At 38.2% G+C, this 22145-nt stretch overlaps 5 protein-coding genes and 1 long non-coding RNA gene across 6 annotated transcripts; 3 read left to right on the top strand and 3 right to left on the bottom strand.

The window, feature by feature from the left end:
* On the top strand, positions 356-3695 carry LOC18606995 (probable LRR receptor-like serine/threonine-protein kinase At4g36180). Its single transcript, XM_018114506.1, has one exon. The coding sequence runs from the start codon at positions 724-726 to the stop codon at positions 3469-3471; it is 2748 nt and encodes a 915-aa protein (XP_017969995.1). The 5' UTR covers positions 356-723; the 3' UTR covers positions 3472-3695.
* On the bottom strand, positions 4280-5037 carry LOC18606994. The gene is made up of 2 exons (XM_007040929.2): positions 4700-5037; positions 4280-4604 (listed from the first exon to the last, which is right to left on the bottom strand). The coding sequence occupies exons 1-2, from the start codon at positions 4935-4937 to the stop codon at positions 4456-4458; spliced, it is 387 nt and encodes a 128-aa protein (XP_007040991.1). The 5' UTR covers positions 4938-5037; the 3' UTR covers positions 4280-4455.
* On the bottom strand, positions 6280-8211 carry LOC18606993 (pentatricopeptide repeat-containing protein At1g33350). The gene has a single exon (XM_007040928.2). It carries the CDS (start codon positions 7596-7598, stop codon positions 6291-6293), a length of 1308 nt encoding a protein of 435 aa, XP_007040990.2. The 5' UTR covers positions 7599-8211; the 3' UTR covers positions 6280-6290.
* LOC18606992 (myb-related protein 308) lies at positions 10416-11903 on the top strand. Its single transcript, XM_007040927.2, has 2 exons — positions 10416-10735; positions 10919-11903. The coding sequence occupies exons 1-2, from the start codon at positions 10606-10608 to the stop codon at positions 11839-11841; spliced, it is 1053 nt and encodes a 350-aa protein (XP_007040989.2). The 5' UTR covers positions 10416-10605; the 3' UTR covers positions 11842-11903.
* Positions 12178-18438, top strand: LOC18606991 (DDB1- and CUL4-associated factor 4). The gene is made up of 13 exons (XM_007040926.2): positions 12178-12373; positions 12447-12574; positions 12990-13133; positions 13500-13630; positions 14496-14726; positions 15258-15427; positions 15996-16096; positions 16573-16719; positions 17075-17130; positions 17226-17283; positions 17525-17645; positions 17724-17834; positions 17971-18438. Exons 1-13 carry the CDS (start codon positions 12364-12366, stop codon positions 18087-18089), a joined length of 1527 nt encoding a protein of 508 aa, XP_007040988.2. The 5' UTR covers positions 12178-12363; the 3' UTR covers positions 18090-18438.
* LOC18606990 lies at positions 20665-21648 on the bottom strand. The gene is made up of 2 exons (XR_001926474.1): positions 21225-21648; positions 20665-21154 (listed from the first exon to the last, which is right to left on the bottom strand). It is a non-coding gene; the product is annotated as an uncharacterized LOC18606990 (long non-coding RNA).

The following is a 22145-nucleotide window of genomic DNA, read 5'->3' as shown; positions in this document are numbered from 1 at the left end:
TTGTATATTTTATTTTATTTCAATTAAATATAAAATCTGTTAAAAAAGAGAGTATAAAAACATGCTTTATTATTTAATCCAAATATATAAATATATATTTATATATAATCAGCTGGAACTTTGTTTACACAAAATAAAAGATTGACCTGATGGGCCCAAACCTCTCGACTAGTGTATCGATGTCCAAAGATAATGATGACGATGATGTTTCGGCTCTGAACCCAAACTCCAAAGTCCAAACACGATGGTCTCCACTCTCCAAAGTGCTCCAAAGTGCTGGGCCTTTCTTTTTCCCAGCAAAGGGCCCCTTCTAATATGGTTCCAGTCCTAAATGCTGATACCAATTGCCCCTGCATATACGTAATGCCCGTAATATTAATAAAAAAATAATACGTATCGATATGTTATACCTTAAATGACATGGTACATTCTCGAAATTTCGGTGTTTGAGCTCATAGTAATTTAAGCATACTTATTATACCAAAGTGGAATTGGATAATTAGTATGTAATTTGAGCTCTTGCCGCTGTTACTGGAAAACATGTCTGAATCTGATTACTTCCACAATCCACACCACTTAGCAAGTGGACATGGCACCACATATATAAAAATGGACATAAAGCAAACTTTAGCCAACACCATATCTGACACTGTGCCAAGTGCACAACTCAACTTAAATTTGCTGGCACAGGCAGGCAGCTGATCCAACGAAGCCTTGTTGGTAATGGCTGATTTCAACTCAATTCATCGTCTCCTTGTTTCATATTTGCTCTTTCTCCTTCTCCTCAATTCAAATTCACGACTTGTCGTCTGCTCCGCTGATGTCAACTGCACAGACGCCGAAAGAAGAGCACTTGTTGGCCTCAGAGAAGGTCTCACCGACCCTTCCGGCAGGCTCTCTTCCTGGGTGGGCCTAGATTGTTGCACATGGAAAGGCATCAAATGCCACAACCAAACAGGACGTGTCACCAAGCTCGACCTTAGAAATCCGTATCAGTTAATCAATGGTGGAGCAGGTGATCCAACAGCATATAAACGCTCCTGTTTGGGAGGTGAGATCAACCATTCTTTGCTCCACTTGGAATATCTGACTTATCTGGACCTTAGCCTGAATGATTTTGAAGGATTTGAAATTCCCGACTTCTTTGGCCATCTCCGAAATTTGAGATATCTCAATCTCTCATTTGCTTCATTTGCTGGAGAGATTCCTCCTTGTCTAGGGAATTTGACAAGCTTGCAGTATCTGGACCTCTATGCAGACTCGTACAGCAGTACAGGCCTCAGGGAATTACGTTCAGGGAGTCTGAAATGGCTTTCAGATCTCTCTTCTTTAAAATATCTAAACCTGGGATTTGCCAAACTCGATAGCATAGGTGAGAATTGGCTGCAAATATTTAATATGCTTCCTTCCTTGGTAGACTTACGCTTGCACTGGTGTGAACTTAAAGGTCTCCCATTGTCATTACCATCCATTAACTTCACCTCACTTTCAGTTCTTGATTTGTCAGAGAATTCTTTTAATTCTGTTGTTCCCCAATGGTTGTTCAATCTCACCGATCTCACAGAACTGTATCTGACATGGGACTTTTTCAGCGGTTCAATTCCTGCTGAATTTGCAAACCTGAAAAATCTCCAAGTCCTTGATTTGTCTGATAATTTGAACCTCGAGGGTCAAATTCCTGGATTATTTGGAAATCTTAGCAAACTGCAGATTCTAGATCTTTCTTCAAACAATTTCCATGGTGAGATTCATGAACTTTTTAGTGGTTTCTCAAGTGACCCAAACAATAAGTTAGAGTCACTTGATCTAAGTTCCAACTCATTGATTGGGGAACTGCCCGAGTCCTTAGGATTGCTTAAACACTTACAACACCTATACCTCTCTGGCAACTCTTTCTGGGGCTCAATTCCATCATCTATTGGAAGCTTGCCAGCGCTGAGAAAATTAGACCTGTCATATAATATGATGAATGGTACAATTCCTGAAAGCTTTGGGCAACTCTCACAGCTAGTTGAAATGAACCTTGTCGCAAATTCTTGGAAGGGTATCTTGAAAGAAGCCCACCTCATGAATCTCAGAAGATTAAAGCATGTTCGTCTCACAACAGACCCTTCAAGGTCCTTGGCTTTCCGTGTGTCCTACAAGTGGTTTCCTCCTTTCAAACTTAAGTCTATCCAACTTGAGAACTGCATGGTAGGCCCCTCATTTCCAGTATGGGTTCAAGTTCAAAATGATCTTAACTCTGTCATCTTAAAAAATGTTGGAATATCTGACTCCATACCAGGGAAATGGTTTTCAGAAGTGTCTGCTCAAGTCACTTATTTGGTTCTATCCCAAAACCAAATCAGGGGGAAGTTGCCGCCCCAGTTACAATTTCCATATTTAAACGTCGTTGATCTGAGTTCTAATTACTTTGAGGGTCCTCTCCCGCCTTGGTCTACTAACGCAACCGATGTATTCCTTCAAGAAAATTCATTTTCAGGGCCAATACCTGAAAACATTGGGGTCTTGATGCCACGGCTGCAGAAATTATACGTTTCTAGGAATAATCTGAGTGGTAGAATCCCATCATCCATGTGTGACCTCGAGGCGCTGCAAATTTTATCCCTTAGAAACAACAAGTTTTCTGGAGAACTCCCCAACTGTTGGTATCGATCATTAACGTTATGGGGCATTGATATATCAAGTAATAGTTTGACTGGAAACATCCCAAGTTCCTTTGGTTTCCTATCTTCTCTAAGTGTGCTGCTGTTGAGCAACAACAACCTGGAAGGGGAGATCCCATCTTCGTTGCAAAATTGCTCCGGTTTGACAAGCATGGACCTTGGAGGTAATAAATTTTTAGGGAGTCTACCTTGGTGGGTTGAAAAATTATCGTCCTTTTTCATGCTTCGTCTCGGCTCAAACTTTATCAGTGGGCCGATACCTGACCAGTTCTGTAACCTTCAAAATTTTCACATATTAGATCTTTCCCACAACAAAATTTCAGGGTCCATTCCCAAGTGTATTGGTAATCTGACCGCACTAGTCCATGGTAAGAGCAGCGAGGTATTTGAAGGGCTAATAAAGGTGGTAACAAGAGGAAGAGATCCCGAATATAGCAGCGTTGAGGCAAGTATGAACAGCATTGACCTTTCGGGGAATTACCTTGCAGGAGAAATCCCTGATGAGATCAGAAGCCTTTCTGCACTGCGCATCTTGAATTTGTCAAGTAATTTCCTGAGCAAGAGCATTGCTGAGAAAATTGGAAACTTGCAACTGCTGGAGTCGCTTGATCTGTCACACAACCATCTTTCAGGGGCAATCCCGCAAAGCTTGACATCTCTGGCTTCTTTGACTCGATTAAACCTGTCATACAACAACTTTTCTGGAAGGATCCCTCTCCTCCCAAAATTCAATGATTCCTCCATTTATGATGGGAATCCATTGCTATGCGGGGCTCCACTTCCAACCAAGTGCCCAGACAAATAGACACTGCTTGTGTTGGTGGAGGCATTGCAGGCATAAGTAGTCTTACAAATTACAACGCAGCACTTTCAAATAAAGAATACTATATATTTGTACAAAACTAAATGCTGTCTTTAGTCCAAATCCTATCTCATTTGGATTATGCATTGTCCCTCCTTGGCAAAACATGCCAACCTTCCTCTTTGCGGGTTCAAGTTATTAATGGCATGGAACTGCATTTTTCTCGAGTGTTTACCTAATCCATCCTGTCTAAGCCTTCTTTGCCCATTCAACCACCTGTAAGTGATTCGGAACAGAAAAAAACAGACACAGACACATCGCAAGTAGTTGATTGCCGATTTAACCACGGGCATCAACCCCCACCATCCTTGAAAAGTTTCTAAATTGACATCTCTAAACAGGAAATTGGCAAAAATGGAATTCGACCCAGCCTTCCACTTATCTACACAAAGATTTCATATAGACTATAGGCAATGTGCTCTATCCACTGGCAATGCTTTTCCAGCGTCTATGACTTTGGGAAGTAAAAAATTGACGGGGGACAAACCTTCCTGCACAACGATTCTAAGTCCAGACCACACCAACACCATGAATGACTTAACATTTTCTACACATAACCAACACGTTTAACTTACTGGTTTCTGCATAGGAGCATATGGTATGGGCATTGGGCAACAACAATCTTTCCCCACCCAAGTTCATCTGTGCTTTCTTTCTGATTAACAATGGACATGCAAATTCTACTTTCCATCCATGCCTTAATTCTATTTTCAAGTCCCTTTGAGGGAAATAAAAATCACTCTCAATACAGTTGAGTAAACTAAACTAAACTTGCAAAAATGAAGACAACCATGAATGAATTCCTACTGCTAGTAAGCTAAGGCATTATCAATTCAATTCCAAGTGAAAAAAGCTCGAGTACAACATAGAAAGGGGAAAAAGCCAACAAAAAGAATAACATAAACAGCGGGTGTCGACTGTAGAGAGTCAAAGATTACGCTTCCCCCCGATCTTGCCCTTACCACGGCGCTTCTTTTTGCTGAGTTTTAACTTCTTTTTAGACTTCTTCCCTATTCCACCGGCAGGTTTCAAGGAGGCCTTGGCCTTGCTTTGATCATTGTCAGCCATCTCCACTTCTGCGAAAGCCCAAAGGAAAGTATAAATTATATAATAATTTATAGAACAATCAAGCAGCATGAAAAATCTGAAATTGAAGGGATTGAGTATGTACCCATGAGATTGAGATTGGTTGTTGTTGAATTGGGTGCGGCTACTTGTTCTTCTACTTGCATACGAGTAGAAGAAGCAGAGGCCGGGGTTGGGGCAAGGGCTGGCATCTTAGGAGCAGCCAGGGCAGCTTCTTGGGCAGCCAGCTTGGCATCATCCTTCTTCTGGTAGAAGGGCTCCACGATCTCCCTCCTTATGGCTCTCAGCCTCTTCTCTCTTTTCGATCTCATCGACTTCGCCATTGTTTTCTTTTTCCCTTTTAGCTTCGTCTTGCTTAATCCTAGTCCTAGGGTTTCCGATTCTCTATATTCACTGCAGTCCAGGTCGAGGGTTTCTGCATATTGGTATTTATACAAGCGAATCAGCCGCCAACTTTCCTCAAAGATTTAAGGTCTGTTTGGTTGTAGGGCTGCTTTTATCTTTATCTCCTACGCGAATAGGTTTTCTTCCACCTACACTGGCGTTTTATTTATCCAAAGAAAAAATCTGTATTTGAACAGATAGAAAAAGGATAAATCTGTTCCGATTGGAAGTGTAAACGAGTCAATTTATTTGTGAGTTATTCGGATTTCATTTGACTCGTTTAAGTTTTATAATACATGATTGGGATGGATGACGAATTTTACTGAAGATTTGAACTTTTTAACATAGGTTTAAGGTTTAATGACAAAAAGATTAATAGTGAATTATAATCAAAACTTTAAAAAATAGGGTATTTTATCCTTAACATATTATATATATATATATATAATATTTATGTACATATTTTAAATTTTTATTTAAATTTTTTTCAAAATAGAACTTAAATTTGAATCGAGTTTTAAAATTTTAACATAAATTAATGACAATTGTGTATAATTAAGTTGGACTCGAGTAATTTGATTATTTTTTGAATCAAGCTCGTGTCTCAGAGTTGTTAATCAAATTCACTCCAACCTAACGTTATGCCTAACATTGTATTGACTCATGTACTTGATTACGTCCATAACCCTAATAAAATTAAATAATACTATAATTGCTATTTAGTATTTAACGTGACCAATAATGACGCAAGTTTTATTTATTTTTTTATTTTATATCTATTAATCAAAAAGAGGGTAAGTTCATAATCTACAAAAATGCAATTACAATTGTGATTGTATTAGAAATTTGTGAAACTTGCTACTCTATCCATCCCCTAATGAGTTCAGTATTCTCTTCGCTCCATGTTTTAACAGCAAAAATATGATGAGATTTGAGAAGCAAATTTAATTGCACAATTTACAAATATTCTATTATTCTTTCTTGATCCAATCATCCAGTCCGGATGAGTCTGGAGCTTATGCAGATTACTAACATGTTGATTTTTATTTTTAATTTTAAGGTCGAAACCTGGAGGAAAACCTTTATAGCAATCAAACTAATTAGTTTACTGATAATTTTAAGTGTATTAAAATTAAAGATGCTAAAGACCAAGGCATTCTCCTCTGGCATAATCTGTTTTTTAGTAGCCCAATACGACAGGTAAGTAGAGTTGCAGCAGCTTGCAAAAAAAGAGCAGAGCACCATTGAGACGGCTTCCGATGCCAATGCCTGTGTTCATAGCTTCCTAGGATTCAGCAACTTGTTATAAAACTAGAGCCCCTGGCCTTCCTCACATTTTGATCAACCATTACTTTCCTAACTCTTTCTGCATCATCCCATTTTCCATTCAACACATATAAATCACATATAAGAGAGTAAACCCCTGCATCGCTCTCTGGCTCGATCATTTCCAACACTTGCTCAGTCACCCTCTCAGCCATCTCAAACTGCCTGTGCTCCTTACAACCCGACAAGAAGGATCCCCAGATAACAACATTGGGTTCCACCTTCATGGTCGTAATAACCTGATAAGCTTCTTCCAGTAACCCTACTTTACCGAACAAGTCAACCATGCACCCATAATGCTGAATTCTTGCCTCCAAACCATTCCGTTCAATCATGTTGAAATACTTGCGGCCCTCCTCTACTAAGCCTTTAAGCGCACATGCATTGAGAATTCCCGTAAAAGTCAACTCATTAGGCCTTACTCCCATGTCTTGCATGGCCTCAAAGAAAGAAAGTGCTTCCTCACTATAGCCATGTTGTGCAAATCCACAAATCAATGCCGTCCAAGTCATTACATTCCTTTGTTGCATCAAGTTGAAAACTATGCAAGCAAGCTTCAGTAAACCACACTTGGCATACATATCAACCAAAATTGTGCCAATTTTGACATCCAAGCCCCACCCATTTTTAACTATAAACCCATGAACCGATTTTCCCACCAATAATCCAAGAGAACCCATGTGAGCGCACCCCCCTAGAGCCAATCCCACTGTCAGTTGGTCAGGTTTGTACCTCTCACTCGCTACCATTTCTCGAAAACATGAGAACCCAGAATTCAGTTTCCCATTATTCATAAAAGCCGCAATCATGGCAGACCAAGAAGCAACATTCCTCAAAGGCATTGCCTCAAAAAGTGCATGAGCTTTGTTTATGTCCCCAGACCTTGAATAGCCAGTTATCATGGTATTCCAGGTGACGACGTTTCTTTCAGGCGTTTCATCGAACAGTTTACGTGCGTAATCGAAGGAAGCGAGGACATATGCATGGAGTAGAGAAGTGGCAACGTAGATGTGGGAAATGAAGCCCAGTTTGAGGATATGGGAGTGGAGGTGGGCAATGAGGTTAGAATTGTGCAGAGGGGCACAGGAGTTGAGCGTGAGAAGTATCGAGAAACTATCAAAGGGAATTGATCGGCGGTGCATTTGGGAGTAAAGGTCCAAGGCTTTGAGAGGAGAGGAAGCATTTTTCAAGGCCAAAGCCCATGAATTGAATGGTCTGATAGTAGATCTAAAGAGGCCACAATAAGAATATGGGGGCATTGTCGGTTGGACCATGGCTTTTGTTTTTCCTCACATCCACTGTTTCAAAAATCAACTTTCATAATCATACTTGATGGAATAGTCCATGTTTAACAAGTCTCTACCACTTGTTTGGTTTGTCAAGAAAGCTCAAGGAAGAGCTTGGAACCTGTATCTTTCTGCTATTATTCACAAGAGGTCTATTAATTCAATCACCACTTAATTGGCCTGCTGGCCAGGACTCACATGGGGTACTTAGCTTGGGTTTGAAGCTTGAACTAGTACTAGTTGATGAAATTTTCGTCCTAGTAAGCTTTTGGTTTGATTATTCACCTCTGCACTCCATGACTTGGTCTATTTTGCAATGATTGCAAAACATCTCTGCCCACTTCTTAGTTACAGAAGACCTTGCAAACCAAAACCCAATTTTCAAGTCAACATTATTGGCGCATTTGAAGCTCTTGGTTGCATGAACATGCACTTCTGTTTAGTCTTTCTTTCAAGACTACAAGGACCGATCGAGACTGGGAGAGAAAGGGTTATGAGCTGTTAATAGTTTTTTCTTGAAATATTTGGTGATCATTTTCTCGAGCTCAAGATCAAACCAACTCTCTGCAACATCTGCTGTCTCTTCACCCTCGAGGCTTGACTTGAAATTTAATTTCTTTTTCAAGATTGCTACCTATCCATGGAGGATAGGATAGACTTGAAATTTAATTTGCTCGCAAGTCCAAGTTTATACGGTTAGCAAAATTGATACTAGTAGCTATCAATCACTCTCACTATTATTATAAATCTAGAAGGTTTGGCTGGTTTTTAACAATTCTTGTCCCTAATCATATGATTAGCAGATTTGACCATTTCCGACAAAGGAAGGACACGGGCAGCTTGCTGTAGCAGTTGCTGCTACTACAAGCAATGTGTAATAGAGTTAAGATCCGCACGATTCCTAGCTGCTGCTTGACATGAAGCTCACAAAAATATCAGCAGAATACATTGGATATATACTCCGACATTACCAATTCTGTGAAGCAATCATACGTGATTAATATAACAAATCAATATACGTGAAGAAAGGCGTTTTTAATGAAGAAAAAGTTATTATTAAACATTGATGGTTTCACAAGTGGGGATAATCAAGTCTGCTGGGGTTTTGATTGCAGTGAAAAACTTAAAAGATGTAATCATGCAACTGTCGGTAACATTATTAATTACTATATATTAAGACTAAAGTATGAAAATAGGGTGGTGGTCCAAGGTGTTTAATTATGATCATACACATTGTAACTGTCTATGACAGGACTCGACCCCTCCAGCCCCACTTCTCCCTAAACCATATATAGGCTAAAACATTATTTTACAACTCTCAAAGCAAGGATGATAACAGCATCCAAAACGTACTAATGAATCTCTTGGTCACACCTGCGGGCTGGAGACTAGAGCAGTGATGAATGATGATCTTTTTTTTTTTTTTTGAACAGCCAAATTCAACACATCATCTCAGTGCTTCAAATTTATCTATGTAGATGGCAAGTACTGGTACAAAGTCTTTGACACTGACACAAGAACACCATAGCTTTGGACAGAAAGAAGAAAAAACAAACAACACTGATGAATGATGATCTGCAACTTAATTAATTAAGAACAACCTCATCATACAGGATACCCTTGCTTCCTTTGGAGGATGAATACATTTTTCAATTATCCCAACAATCTGTTCACGGACTTGCCTGCTTCAATTCACATTCTGCACGGATGCTTTCGTCAGCTGCGATTCTCTAAAATAGGACAATAAGGATACTGTTCGTTCATGGAGAAAACAATATGACGGAGAGATTTTAGTTAGTTAATTGCCACTTACTAGCTCCGACTGCAATGATTTCAGAGGGAAACCAGATTGACACTACATTTTTTTTTTTTTTGTGGAAGAAGGTTCATGGACAAGTGTTTTTTTCAAAGTCTGTAATTGCTTTGTAATGTCACCCCATTGATTGCAGGCATTGCTTTTCCACGTGATTTCCTCCTTTAAAACCTGAAGGAATAGAAAAAGGAAAAAGATTATGTGAAAAGTTTTGTTTCAACTTTTAAAATCAGAGGAAATTAGGGAGAGCAGACATATCGAATCATCATCATCTTCGTTGACACCAAGAAATTGACATTCTCAAGCAACGGTTGAGCGGAGAAAGGAGATGCCAATCTACGCATGTGGTGTATATATATAGTTAAATAGTACTAGTAGTTTCTGCATAGCACAAATTAAGACAAAAGTCTTTAGAGATCATTGGCATGTTTGAATTTGGATGCAAGAAATCATGTCGGTTATCCTTGAATCATGAAGTCTTCCCCTAAATGGTCAAATTATCATTCATCCTCCACCCTTAATCATATCTCTTCTTCTTTCCCATTCCATACTTGGATTATTTTTTATATCTCTAATTTTCTCAAACATTATTGGATTCCATCCTACCCTTTCCACTATATGTTAATAGAATGCTAAAGCTAGCTAATATGCTCATGGGATATCAATTGTAAACTTTGAAATAGCGGAATGTATGACTTTGAGTTTACCAATTGTCTTCTTCTCCCATCAACGAAAACCTTCCCTTTCTGTCAAGTGATCTGTTTACGGGGCATGCATAATAATTATTTTTATTTCATCGAGCATATACATTTATATATCATCAATGCTAGCTAGAAAGGGTTTTTTTTAATATATAGTTAAAAGCAAATGATGAAGAGACAAGGCTTGGAAGCTACCAAAATACTCGATTGAGAGTAGTGGCCCTTAAATTTCATGATGATTACTCCACCCCAAGTTAAATTTCCTGCTTCTCTATCTAGATATCTCCATCATACACGTATAATTAAGTAGCCAAATTTGGAACAACAAACACCTGTATATTTAGAGGAGACGAGGGATGGTTTTGTGAAATTAATTGGAGCAAGAAATATAAGCAAAGCAGCTGATCTCCAGCTTGCCTCCCACCAAATGGTGAGTTGAGCTGTGATATATTCATCTGGAGATTGAATTAAGATCAATAGGATGGTCCATCACTGCTGCAACAAACAGAAAGTCAAGAGAGGGCTGTGGTCTCCCGAGGAAGATGAGAAGCTAGTCAGATACATAACCACCCATGGCCATGCTTCTTGGAGTTCTGTTCCAAAACTAGCAGGTGTATTAATTATTTGTATATGCATGCACACTCTTCTCAATTTCAAAGAATATTCCGATCTGTCTTTGAACTAACCACATTGTTTTTAATTAAGTGTCCTCTGGTACCAATGATCATAGTCCATATATACATATCGATCGTTCTGAAATGGCCAAATGGGTTTTGATCTTGAGCTTCTTGCAGGCTTGCAGAGGTGTGGTAAGAGCTGCAGACTGAGGTGGATAAACTACTTGAGGCCGGATCTCAAAAGGGGTTCATTTACTCCACAAGAAGAGAGGATTATCATTGATGTTCATAGAATACTAGGCAATAGATGGGCTCAGATAGCTAAGCACTTGCCAGGTAGGACAGACAACGAGGTCAAGAACTTCTGGAATTCATGCATCAAGAAGAAGCTTATCGCACAGGGGTTAGATCCCAACACTCACAACCTCCTTTCTAATCCAATTTATAACATTAATGGGAGTAGTAATTATGGCAAAAGTTCATGCAAGCTCTCCAGCTGTGTCTATGATGAACAACCAACCTTCAGGAGTACTGTAATTTCAGTAGTAGGGAATGATGATTCTTATCCGGTAGATATGAAACCACCTTCCCTGATCACTAGTCCACCAGCTGCTTCATCAGTTCCAGTTCCAGTTCCGGCTCCTCCTGACGATGGTTATTATAGCCAGTCTTGTTCAACATTATTGCATGAAGGTATCTCAACCATACCAACCGGTGAATTCCAAGACCAAAAGCGTGACATAGTTCAGACAATCCGAGAACAAAATCCGCATGCTTCAAAGGAATCGCCGAGGCGATCGTCCTGGGAAAGCCTACTCATCCCATTCTCCTCTACTCATCCTTCATACCATCAACCTGGGTTGGGGCGCAGTGATTGCATGTGGGAATGGGATGGTATTGAACCCACAGAAAATAAAGCACTAGTATTGCACAGGAAACAACAAGCAGTAGCCAATCCACCAGAGCAGAGGGTTTGCGAAGTGGAAATTGAAAAACGAAAGGACTACTACTTCAGCGGAGCTCAGGATAAGGAAATGGAAGCTTCATTTGAGAGTTATTGTAACTTTGAGTTTGATACGTTAGTGTCCTATGGAATATAATGCCAGTCCCATGGAATTAATTGTTACTAGTACTAATATTTTTGTTTCCCTCTATTATAATGTGTACATGGATAGTTTTATGTTATGGTTTTATTTTTATAAATAATTAGTTTTGGTTTTTTTCTTTTAATTTTTGCAAAAGCCTAAATCCTAATTGTAGTCAAAATGGTAAAGGTTAAGACAAATGGAGTCCTAATGCTAGTAATAGTACGTATTCAAGTAGAGGCATCCTCAAAACGGAAAATTAAAAAAATAAATAAATAAAAGAGAGTCAGAGGTGGTCACGTGGGCTGCACATGCTTCCCGGACAAGCACAAGAACAGACTAACACGATCACAGCAGCTTCTCCTCCTAACATAAGTGGGAGATAGATCATAAGCGCCGCCCACCGCGCCTTATAAGTACCTTCTAACTTATAACTTGTTTTCTGATTTTGTGATTTTGTGTCCCTGCTTCTCAAACCCCCTTTCATCGTTTCTCTGCTTTTCAAACTCAAGAGTATCACCCCTTCCATCCAAAAACATGCCGCAAGGTACCTCTCTCTCTTAATTCTACTGTTTGAAAGTATAATATTAATACTTACGCCTATAATTTTGATGTAGCAGAGCTCCCTGGGTTGTACTACGATGCTGAGAAGAACAGGTACTTCCCCATCAAACCTCGGATACCTGGCTCTTCTTCCCATGCTTCGCAATTTCAAAAGAACCCACTTTCAAACTCCATCCAGGTTGAGGTAGGTAACACCATTCCGATTCTTCTTCATGATATGAATGCTTGTTGAAGGTTGTCCTCTAAGGATTACGTTTTTCCATTGTATGGTTGACATAGATATCGACACTAACTGTGCAAAAGATATTTCTTCCCTAATCCTAAGGATTACTCATAACAATAATGATTCAACTTTGTTCAATTGAATTCGTTTTCTATCTTTACTACCTATACATCTGGTTCAGGCTTCAATTTTGTTGAGACTTTGAGTTTTTCATTTGGAAGACTAACAATAATAATAATAATAATAATAATAATCCTTCCTTAATTCTAATGGGGTTTTCACCATTAACTTTTTCTTTCTTACCTTTTAACTTTACTGGAGACATACAGCTTCATATTTTTCCTATCTTCAACTTCTTTTACTCATTTTGTTGCAGGCAACCAAGCTGTGTCCACAAACCAAGGCTCCCACATCTAGGCTGCTTCATCTTAGAGAGTTGAACGGCGGTGCTTTCACTTTTGATCGAGGGAGGCATAGTTTTCAGGAGGAATTCCACAAGTTACAAGCTTCTAAACCTGTGGTAATTTACAAGTTGCCCAATGCTAATTTTCTAAAATTTACAAATTCTTCATGTTAGTCCACTAATTCATCAAACTAAATGGAGTATATCATTTTTAACCGTAGTAAGAGTTAGTTTTAGTTTGTCTTGCACATAGGCCAAACCATTTTTGTTTCTTGCCTTTGTGACCCTTGAGAATATTTATGGAAAAAAGTAGAATAATACTATTTTATATGAATTTATATTGCCTGTTCTTGGTTTTTTTAGGCTGCATTAGTTGGAATTATTTAACATCCTAGAGGATTATTCAGAATTTTGTTCCCCATAAATTTCTTGCTGAGAATCACTTAGTTTTCATGATCTTATGTTTACTAAAATTTATTTCAGATTTGGAGATATCGTGGGACAGATAATATAAGTGATAGTGCTTTGGAACAGACACAAATAGATACACAGACACTAGAGGGTCAAATGGAAACTGATGTTCTACTAGCAGGCAGTATAGATGGCTCCTTGAGGTATAAATAGAGTTGGAAACATGCATAGATGTATCTACATTCTCTTCCAAATACAAGATACCTCCAAAATATTTTTCTATAGTTTTATTATAATTCTACTATTGTAGTTGGGCCTACAATTTATTAACACATAAGGCATGAGTTGTTAGCATTCATTTGCTTTTATCACATCTACTGGTGGCAAAATACGTTTTGCCGAAGTGTGTCATTGGTTAGCATGTTTTGAGCAGGGACCTGTTATTTTGAATTGTGGTGTCATGTCATCTGGTGATAATAACCCTGGACACACTGTATGGTTGGGAGACCTAAACATGCCCTAGTTCTTGCAAATTGGAATGAAGTGTGATATAAATATGAGGAACACAATGCATAGCATGGTCTTTCTATTGGTGCTACGATCTAAATTAGTTCGCCTTTTGAATTTCATTGTGACATTGGAACCCCCACATATCTTTGACACCTTTTCTTTCCCACAATGAAGTGACTTTCTTATTGGTGTTACCAGCCGAATGTTATCCATCCCTTCTAATTATTGTATTGGATCTTTTACATATTATGATGTATTCTCTTATGACTGCAAAACACATGCACATGCACACATTCTACATGTTGAGTTAAATACTAATATTCACTTCCATTTTTCCATTCAAGTTTTATGTTACACTGTAATTCCAAGCCTTATGCTTGTCTCATGGATTTGTTATTGTCTTCTAATTCTTCTTGTGATGCAACAGTAGCTTCTTTAAATGGCATTGCAGAGCAACTTATGTATCATCCCTTGTTTGAAATTTTCTATCACTGGTGTGGTACTTCATAAACATTTATATAATTTAGTCATTGCTTCTGAAGTTTGGTGTTCTTGCAGTTTCTTAAACGTTGGAAAGTTTGGACAACATTTTGAGTATGGGCTAACCCACATTCCTGATCTTGTTGGGCCTTCTACCAAGGTGGAAGCAGAGAGTAATGAAACACCTCAGTATATGTGGAGGCCCCTAGGTGCTTCACTTCGTATGTCATCAAGAATTTCTTGTATAAAATTGTTTGAAAAGTGCTCTACTTTTACAAACAATGATGACTCTAAGGTCCGACGTGCACTGTATCCTTCAGTGATTGCTTATTTTGACAAACACTTTAACATATGGCTTCTCTTAGAATCATTTATTTAATTTATGTGATGGTAATACTTAAATGTTCCTTGCAGCTGAATAAGTTAACTTCTATTATGTAAATCCACTTATTGGATGGGAAAAACAAAAGAAAAATGTTTCTCTTTTTAGGTTCTTGATCTGGGATATGCTGATAATGCTTGTGGTCCTCTCGATTTAATCTGTCTAGGAAGGCTTTTTCCCAAACTGCATGGTCAATCTATAAATAGACCCTTTTTTCCTATAATTGAAGACATTAATCCCTGAAAATATTTGAATCTGGGCTGTGATCTGGATGGGCAAGATTTTAACATGTTTTATGAAGTATTACTCACTGGAGTCTCACTTTGCCAAATGGATGTGCAACCTAATTCATGGTTTATACCACTGCTGCCATAAACTTCTCAAATTTTAGATATACTATGTCTGAATCTGAAGAAGATTTGGTTTTGCACTTGCAATCTCTTAACATAAGAAAACAGGATAACTACACTGGGATCCGAGACTTCTGGTGGATATGTTTATATCCTTAATCTCCTGGAACCAGTAGATTTTAGTTCTACAGTGGATCAAAGGTTACATGCAGTTGCTTCTTTCAATTATACCATTTGGACAGCAGATTTCAACTCTCATACAAGTCGAGCAGTAATTGGCAAGTTTTTTCTCTCCCTGTCATTTTCGTTTAAGTTTTTTTATCTTGTTAAGTTGTGCTTAATTTGGCTTTGATGTTGTCTTCTTTTGTAGCATGGAATTAGACAGCTTTCCTGAAATTTCTGATAGTTCCTCTATTATGCGATTGTCCTCTAGATGGAATCATAAACTTTTCTTCTTAGTCTTTCGTATGATCAGTAATGCAAGGTCCTTTGCAATCATTTCCAGCCATGTTTTCCTCAGTTTAGTTTCCCTGCTCAATTTAGGTTGCAATTACATGGTATTAGACATTAATTTTATCCACTTGGACTAAGGCCTGATCATTGGTTTCGCATTTTCTACATTTTTGTACTCTTCTTCAATCACAAACTGCAATTAATTGGAATTGCTGTGAGCATATGTCATTTTAAAATTTCTGTTGTTGTATCTTATTTGAACAATTGTCATAACGAGTCCCTTACGAATAAATAAATAAATAAATAAATAAGAGGGTAGTGACCTTTACCTGCTATTATCTTTTGCTTTGTGTAATATCAAGATACTTATATATGCTTGTTTGATTGTTATAGGAACCAATATTGGAGCTTCTTTGGTCAATGTGGAAAGAGGAACCTCAGTATGGGTGTGTCGTACTAAAAGTGATGTTTTGGCACAACAATTTGATCAGACGGTAAGTAATATATCCTTTCAAGGTTTTGGCCAATGATCTCAAATGCCCCTTTATTTTAATCGATGAGCCTTTTCATAATTTCTCAGTTTGTAAGGAGCAGAATAAGTTCATTAATATTAATGTTCAATCATGCCTAATAAATTTTGCTACTCCCTTTACGCATTGGGAGCCAAAAAATACAATTTTGCTGCTGTCTGGACCATCTTATCTTGTCTGGGTCCAAGCTAAGTGATGTATATCTGATTTATAGTAATTAGTGCCATAATGGGTTCTGTCAATCATATATGTGTGTATACTCTTGACCCCAGCAATGCAGGTAAAGAATAGAGTGATAAGTTTGCAGAACTATAGGACCACATTCAGATCCTGATTGGCCCTTGTCTTTTGTAGTCTACTTATTATTAACAGGATTTGCTTCATTGGAGATTGGAGCATATCTATATCTGGAAATTGATCCTGAATATTACTTATTTCAGGGCAATCTTGTTTTGTGTGGACTCAGAAATGGAGCGATTGTCACTGTTGATGTCCGTGAGAACCAGGATGGCCTGTCTGCTAGACTCATGAGGCATCGAGTACCTTACTTCTCGTCAGGTAGAAGTAATCAGAAACAATGGTTTGAGGTATCAACTCTATTTTAGAGATATTAAATTGTAGTTTTTATGTGTGCATATGATGAAAAGATAATGAGTGATGGTGATTTTTAATTCTGAATCTGAAATCAGGTTGTGGTCTTAAGAGCAGCTGTAGATTTAAATGTAAAATATTGCTCTTAGAAGTGTGGCAACTTTGTTAGTAGATGAGCCATGAGGCATGATCTCATAGTTCCATTTCTCTTGCTTTTAATGTCAACTTTTTCAATGTACTTATTCATGTCTCACTTCATCTCATATTATGAAATTATGTTGAACTTTTAACTTGGGAACCTCTTGTTTTGTTGAACCGGAGGGTAATGTATCTGATTGTCATGTTTTTCAGCTCAAAGGACACATATATCCTTCTCATACCATTTATATGCCGTCATCTATTTCTAGGTTAGTGGGCTTTGATGTTTATCGTAAACCTGTTTTCTAGTGTTCTTTGTTTGCTTTGAGTTTTTTAACTCCTGCTACATTTTTTTGACCTCAAGTTTGGTGTCACTTCAATCCTATGATCAGTACTTCTTGGCAAGCTCGATGGATGGTTCGGTTAGTTTCCTTTAGCCCCTTTTACTCTTGTATGAATTTTTGCCTTGCTAACTTCACCTCTGCCCCTAATTTTCCTCCCTGTTTAGTTTTATTTAAATTATATTGGGTACATAGTTGTTGCATTTGCCTCATTCCTGATAGAAGAAGTATTTTTTGCGGTGTTGTTTGTATCTGTATTAGGACATGTCTAGATGGTTTCTCTTATGAATAATCTTTTTCTTTTTAATAATTTTCTTAATAGATGAAGCTCTATGATCACCGCCTAACTAAGAGAGGGGCTGTACAATCTTATGGAGGGCATGTAAATTCCCATACTCGTATACAGCTTGGAGTTGACCAATCTGAGAGATTTGTTGTGTCAGGTCCGTACAAACGCAATGCATGTCATACAATCTTAGCAGATATGGGAATTTGACTGTCTGACAACATTTTCATTTCAGGAGGAGGGGACTGCTATTTACGGCTCTGGAGTATCAAGTCTGGTAAACTGCTCTTCGAGGACAAATTTTCTGATTCTGCGCCAACAACTGTTTGCTGGCAAAGGGCTGAAAGTATATTTCATTTTCTTCCCTACTTTTGCTGGGTTTTATATATTTATCTTTCTTCCTCGCCAGTGGTGGGGGATATTTTATCATTTCTCTGTCCACTTTATAATTTACATTATATAAACCTTTGAAATACCTGCAGGATGCGGGGGAAGGGAAGATGAAAAACAAAGATATAAAGAGCACCTATTTGGGCAAAACCATAATTTCGGGGCATGGCTTGGATCACGTGGAGGGCTATTCTACATGCACTGGTCCTGACTTGTAAACCAAGATTGATCTTTAAGGTCAGATATCATCAGTGGTGTGTGTTTGTGATCTTGATGAGAGACTTGATACTCTGCAGTGTGAAATGCTTTCCAGCAGCAGTGGTGCAAGCCTCAATTTTGATAATACGGTCACCATAGCATAGCAATATAAAATTCTACACGAAGTTTATTAGACAATCTACTGTTAGGCATTGGAAGGGTATAAAGCAACAGTTTGCTGTACATATTTTTTTTGAGGTGGTGTAGGGGGAGAGGGTTGTAACTCATAACTGTAAAAACTCGTATATTGTAAGCATTAATTATCCATCATTTTTGTAATTTGTGCTTAACGGCTTTCGAAAGTTGAAGTAGTTCTGTTGTAATTAAAAGTGCCACGCACATCTGATGGTTGAAGGTAGCCGATTTGTCCTTGTAACAGGGTCTGGGTGTACTGATACTATTACCTTATCCTAGGTACAGCATGTATGCAATGTGTCGCAAATGTTGTCGCCGAGCTAGCTACAGCTAATTGGCAAATTGATTTTTCCTCTATCCACACAGAAAACATAGATTATCACAACCTCAATTTTAGAAAAGAAAAGTTATAAAAGCGCATACTTCGAATAAGGCAATCACTTGTTTTTCTCGTTCCTAGTACTAATATTCAAAGGGTTGGTTCTGAGAGTCTCATTAGCTACAGTCGCTCCTGGTTCAGGCTATACATGCAGGTCGGTGATTGGTCTGGTTGAGTGAGTGATTGTTACAAAAGTTTGGCAAAGTGATGAAGATGATGAAAACCCCTCAGGCCTCAGTCAAAATCAAAAGCCAAGGCAGAATGATGCTTTCATTGCCAAAAGCGAACAATCTTACCTCCTCTGTGCAAAATACTTGGTGTCTTCGTCTTGGTCTTGACTTAAAACTCCTTTTTAGAAAGTTTTACAATCGTGGAAAGTCATGGAATAAAATCTAATGCGAATATCTTCTCAGTCTATCATAAGCAATGAGATTAAATGAAATTGTAGACCACGAGAGGGACATCTTCAAAATTCTTTTTCCCATAAGGCCCACCTTCTTGTTGCTGACAAAACTCACAAACTCTTACAACTGATCATGTGACAGGTATTCACTGCTTGATCACAACCTGTTACAAATTACTTGTCATTGATTTTTTGTTTATTTCTTCTTATTTTTGTGATCTTATAACGTTATAAATGTTGTGAGGTGAATTAATCAGAGTATCTGACAGAAAAAGGAGAAGGCAAGAGGCCTGAGTTACAGCAATTTCTTCCAAACTTACCACAAGCATTTGCACCCAAGCTATCCATGAGGATCCTGATTGAGTCAGAAGTGCCCACAAATTTCGAGATAATGCATGCTGTGTTCCAAGTCTGAATATCCTTTGATTCCAATCCAAGCCCATGGCCAGCCTCAGATTAAGGGTGACATTTATGCTGCCAGCTCATTCTCGCACACTTATCCAAAAAAAGATTTTCGCTTTTCCTTTTTGTATTGCTCTGGGAAGGCAGGCATGTCTCTAATTAACCCATAACAGCAAACTTAATTTGATACAAAAATTTTGAAAAATTTACAATATCATTACTTTTAACCTGCCATTATCTCACCATTTCATGTCAGATGAAAACTTGTTAACTAAAGGGTATAAACCCGTGGAGATGCTGAGAAAAGGAGGAGTGGCTAAAGGATAGCATGAAAAACAAATGCAGAAAGTAGTTCCAATGAAAAGAAAACAAAGGGAGGAGCTAGCTAGGTTCCAAAGCGGATAGAAGAGTGGAGAATGGAGAAGGCAGACAAGGACGGGAAAAAGAAACAATGGACAATTGCAATGCACAAGAAATCAAGGGTTGGGAACTTAGGGTGGGGACTGGGGAGAAGGAAAGTGACCCTTCACCACTGCTTTGGATGCCAATGCCAGGTTCGTATGCATGACTTTACACGAAAAACAATGGCTGGTTTGGGCCTTTCCTTTGTCTTTCATTATGACGTTTTACATTTACAAGTAGCCCCTATTGCAGGAGCCTCTGCGTCTTAAAAAGACCTAAAGCGACATGCATTTTTCAATCATTATGTCTCTCTTTCTCTTCTTTTCATCTACACAAATTTCATCTCTTTGCTCGCAGCATCCACCTTTCTGATACTGCTCCTATGATCATGGTTCATTACTTAAAAAGCTTTCACAATTTAAGCAGCTAGCTACTAGTAGTTGATGTTTGATTATACACGTACACCTTTAATCCCTCTCCCAAAACTGGTTAAATGAAGCCAAATTCCAGACTGGTGAAGAGTAAGCACATGGGCACTTCGCCTAATATTTTTTCGAATATCAACCAAGTGAGAATAGCCATTTCTTTTAGCAGCTGCATATATATGCTTCCGTTAAACACAACAGACTTTGGGAGGAGTATGGAGCATAAACACTATCATGACTCATAGTTTGTATTGCAATTTCACAAAAAGAAAAGAAAAACTAAGATCATCACTAAAATCTCATCATCATCATCATCATCATCAAATGATTGATTTTGATGGGTAAGGTGTGTTTGGAAAACAATACAACTAATAATTAAGAATATATAAAAGTAATGTAGTGATATATCGCTTTCTCTTACTGTAGGAGAGCTAGCTAGCACTGACTAAGAAGCTAGCTCTATATATATGCAACAAATTAAAATATTAATATATAAAAAGAAAGATGGAACAAATTCGACGTAAACTAAGTAACAAGCTACTACGAGTCTCTACAACATGATTATTATTAGTTGAATTTACCTATTTGATATGGGATTAGGACCACTAGGAACTTCGTGTGCACTGGCATTGAAAATCTTTTCTCGCCACGGAGATGGCCATCTTCTTCTTCGCCTTGCTGGTGGAGAAAAATGATTTGCATCGGTCGACTTTGAACGGTTGTCGTAATTTGCCTCCATCATCCGGCGCCCAGCTGGTCTTCTTGTGGAAAATTCCGTACAGTAGTGCGACGTCCCATCCCTTTCCCTTGAACTGTTGGCATGTGGGAAATTACTCGTACGCTCCCTGGTGGAGTCGGCCATCCCCATCGTACTGGAGTGAACCATAATAAGTAGAAAGAAGAAGAGAGTCATACAAGTGACATAAGAAGAAGTTACATCACCTGCAGCCATGCAAGATGAAGAACACTAGCACGTAGTACTACATATAAATCATGCATCCAAGAGAATTTGGGTTGTCAGCATATAGGAGCTAAGCGTAGCTAGACACGAGCTAGCCTAGCTTGCTGCTGCACGTGCGATGTTGAGAGAGCTAGCTCAAGTTTGCATATCAGTATGAGTTTCGATCGAGGAGGATTCCTTACACTAGCTAGCTATGGGGTTTAGTATTAAAATGTTGGTACTACTTTGGAGAGTGAGAGAGTTGGAAGATCAAAAAGTGTAAAGCAAAGGAGTGGTGTAACTGCAGGAAGAATGCTTTAGCATTCGGTAGAGGAATACGGAGAAGAAGAAGAAGCTTGTGGTGTGTATGTAGTGTTATGGGTTTGACCTTAATTTATGACAGCGAGCTAGCTAGGGAGCGCTAGCGCTGTCCCTATAGACTTTTACCTACAGTTAGTGTCGACCACCAGGGCATCAACGCATACTGCAGATGGAACCTGGATGAGACAATCCTATTTAAGAGTCTAAACTTGTTTGTTTCTTCGTCCTTGCCAAAATGCTCCAATCACGAAAAACCAAAATATCCGCAAAACAGTTTAGATTGGATCCTGCTTTTTAAGTACAATAAATTTACGTAATTTATCAGAATATATTTTTACAATTTTACCAACAAAAAAAATATTTTTTGAATGGCTTGTCATTAAGTGCTTTCATATGAATTTTTTTTATCAAGTCGATTACTTGAACTGTGGGATTTTTTTAATCATTTAATTAATATAATGAACTTTGTTTGAGTGTATAAAAAATAATCAATTTAATTAGAGTGGCCTGCCACCTTAATTGGAGCTTACACTTCTCCTTAATTATTGTCAAAACAAGAGAGTGAACATATATATATATATATATATATATATATATATATA

The sequence above is a fragment of the Theobroma cacao genome, chromosome 2, assembly GCF_000208745.1.
Source record: "Theobroma cacao cultivar B97-61/B2 chromosome 2, Criollo_cocoa_genome_V2, whole genome shotgun sequence".
NCBI lineage: Eukaryota > Viridiplantae > Streptophyta > Magnoliopsida > Malvales > Malvaceae > Theobroma > Theobroma cacao.
The sequence above is the reverse complement of the archived record's forward strand: the minus strand, read 5'-3'. Positions and strand labels throughout refer to the sequence as shown.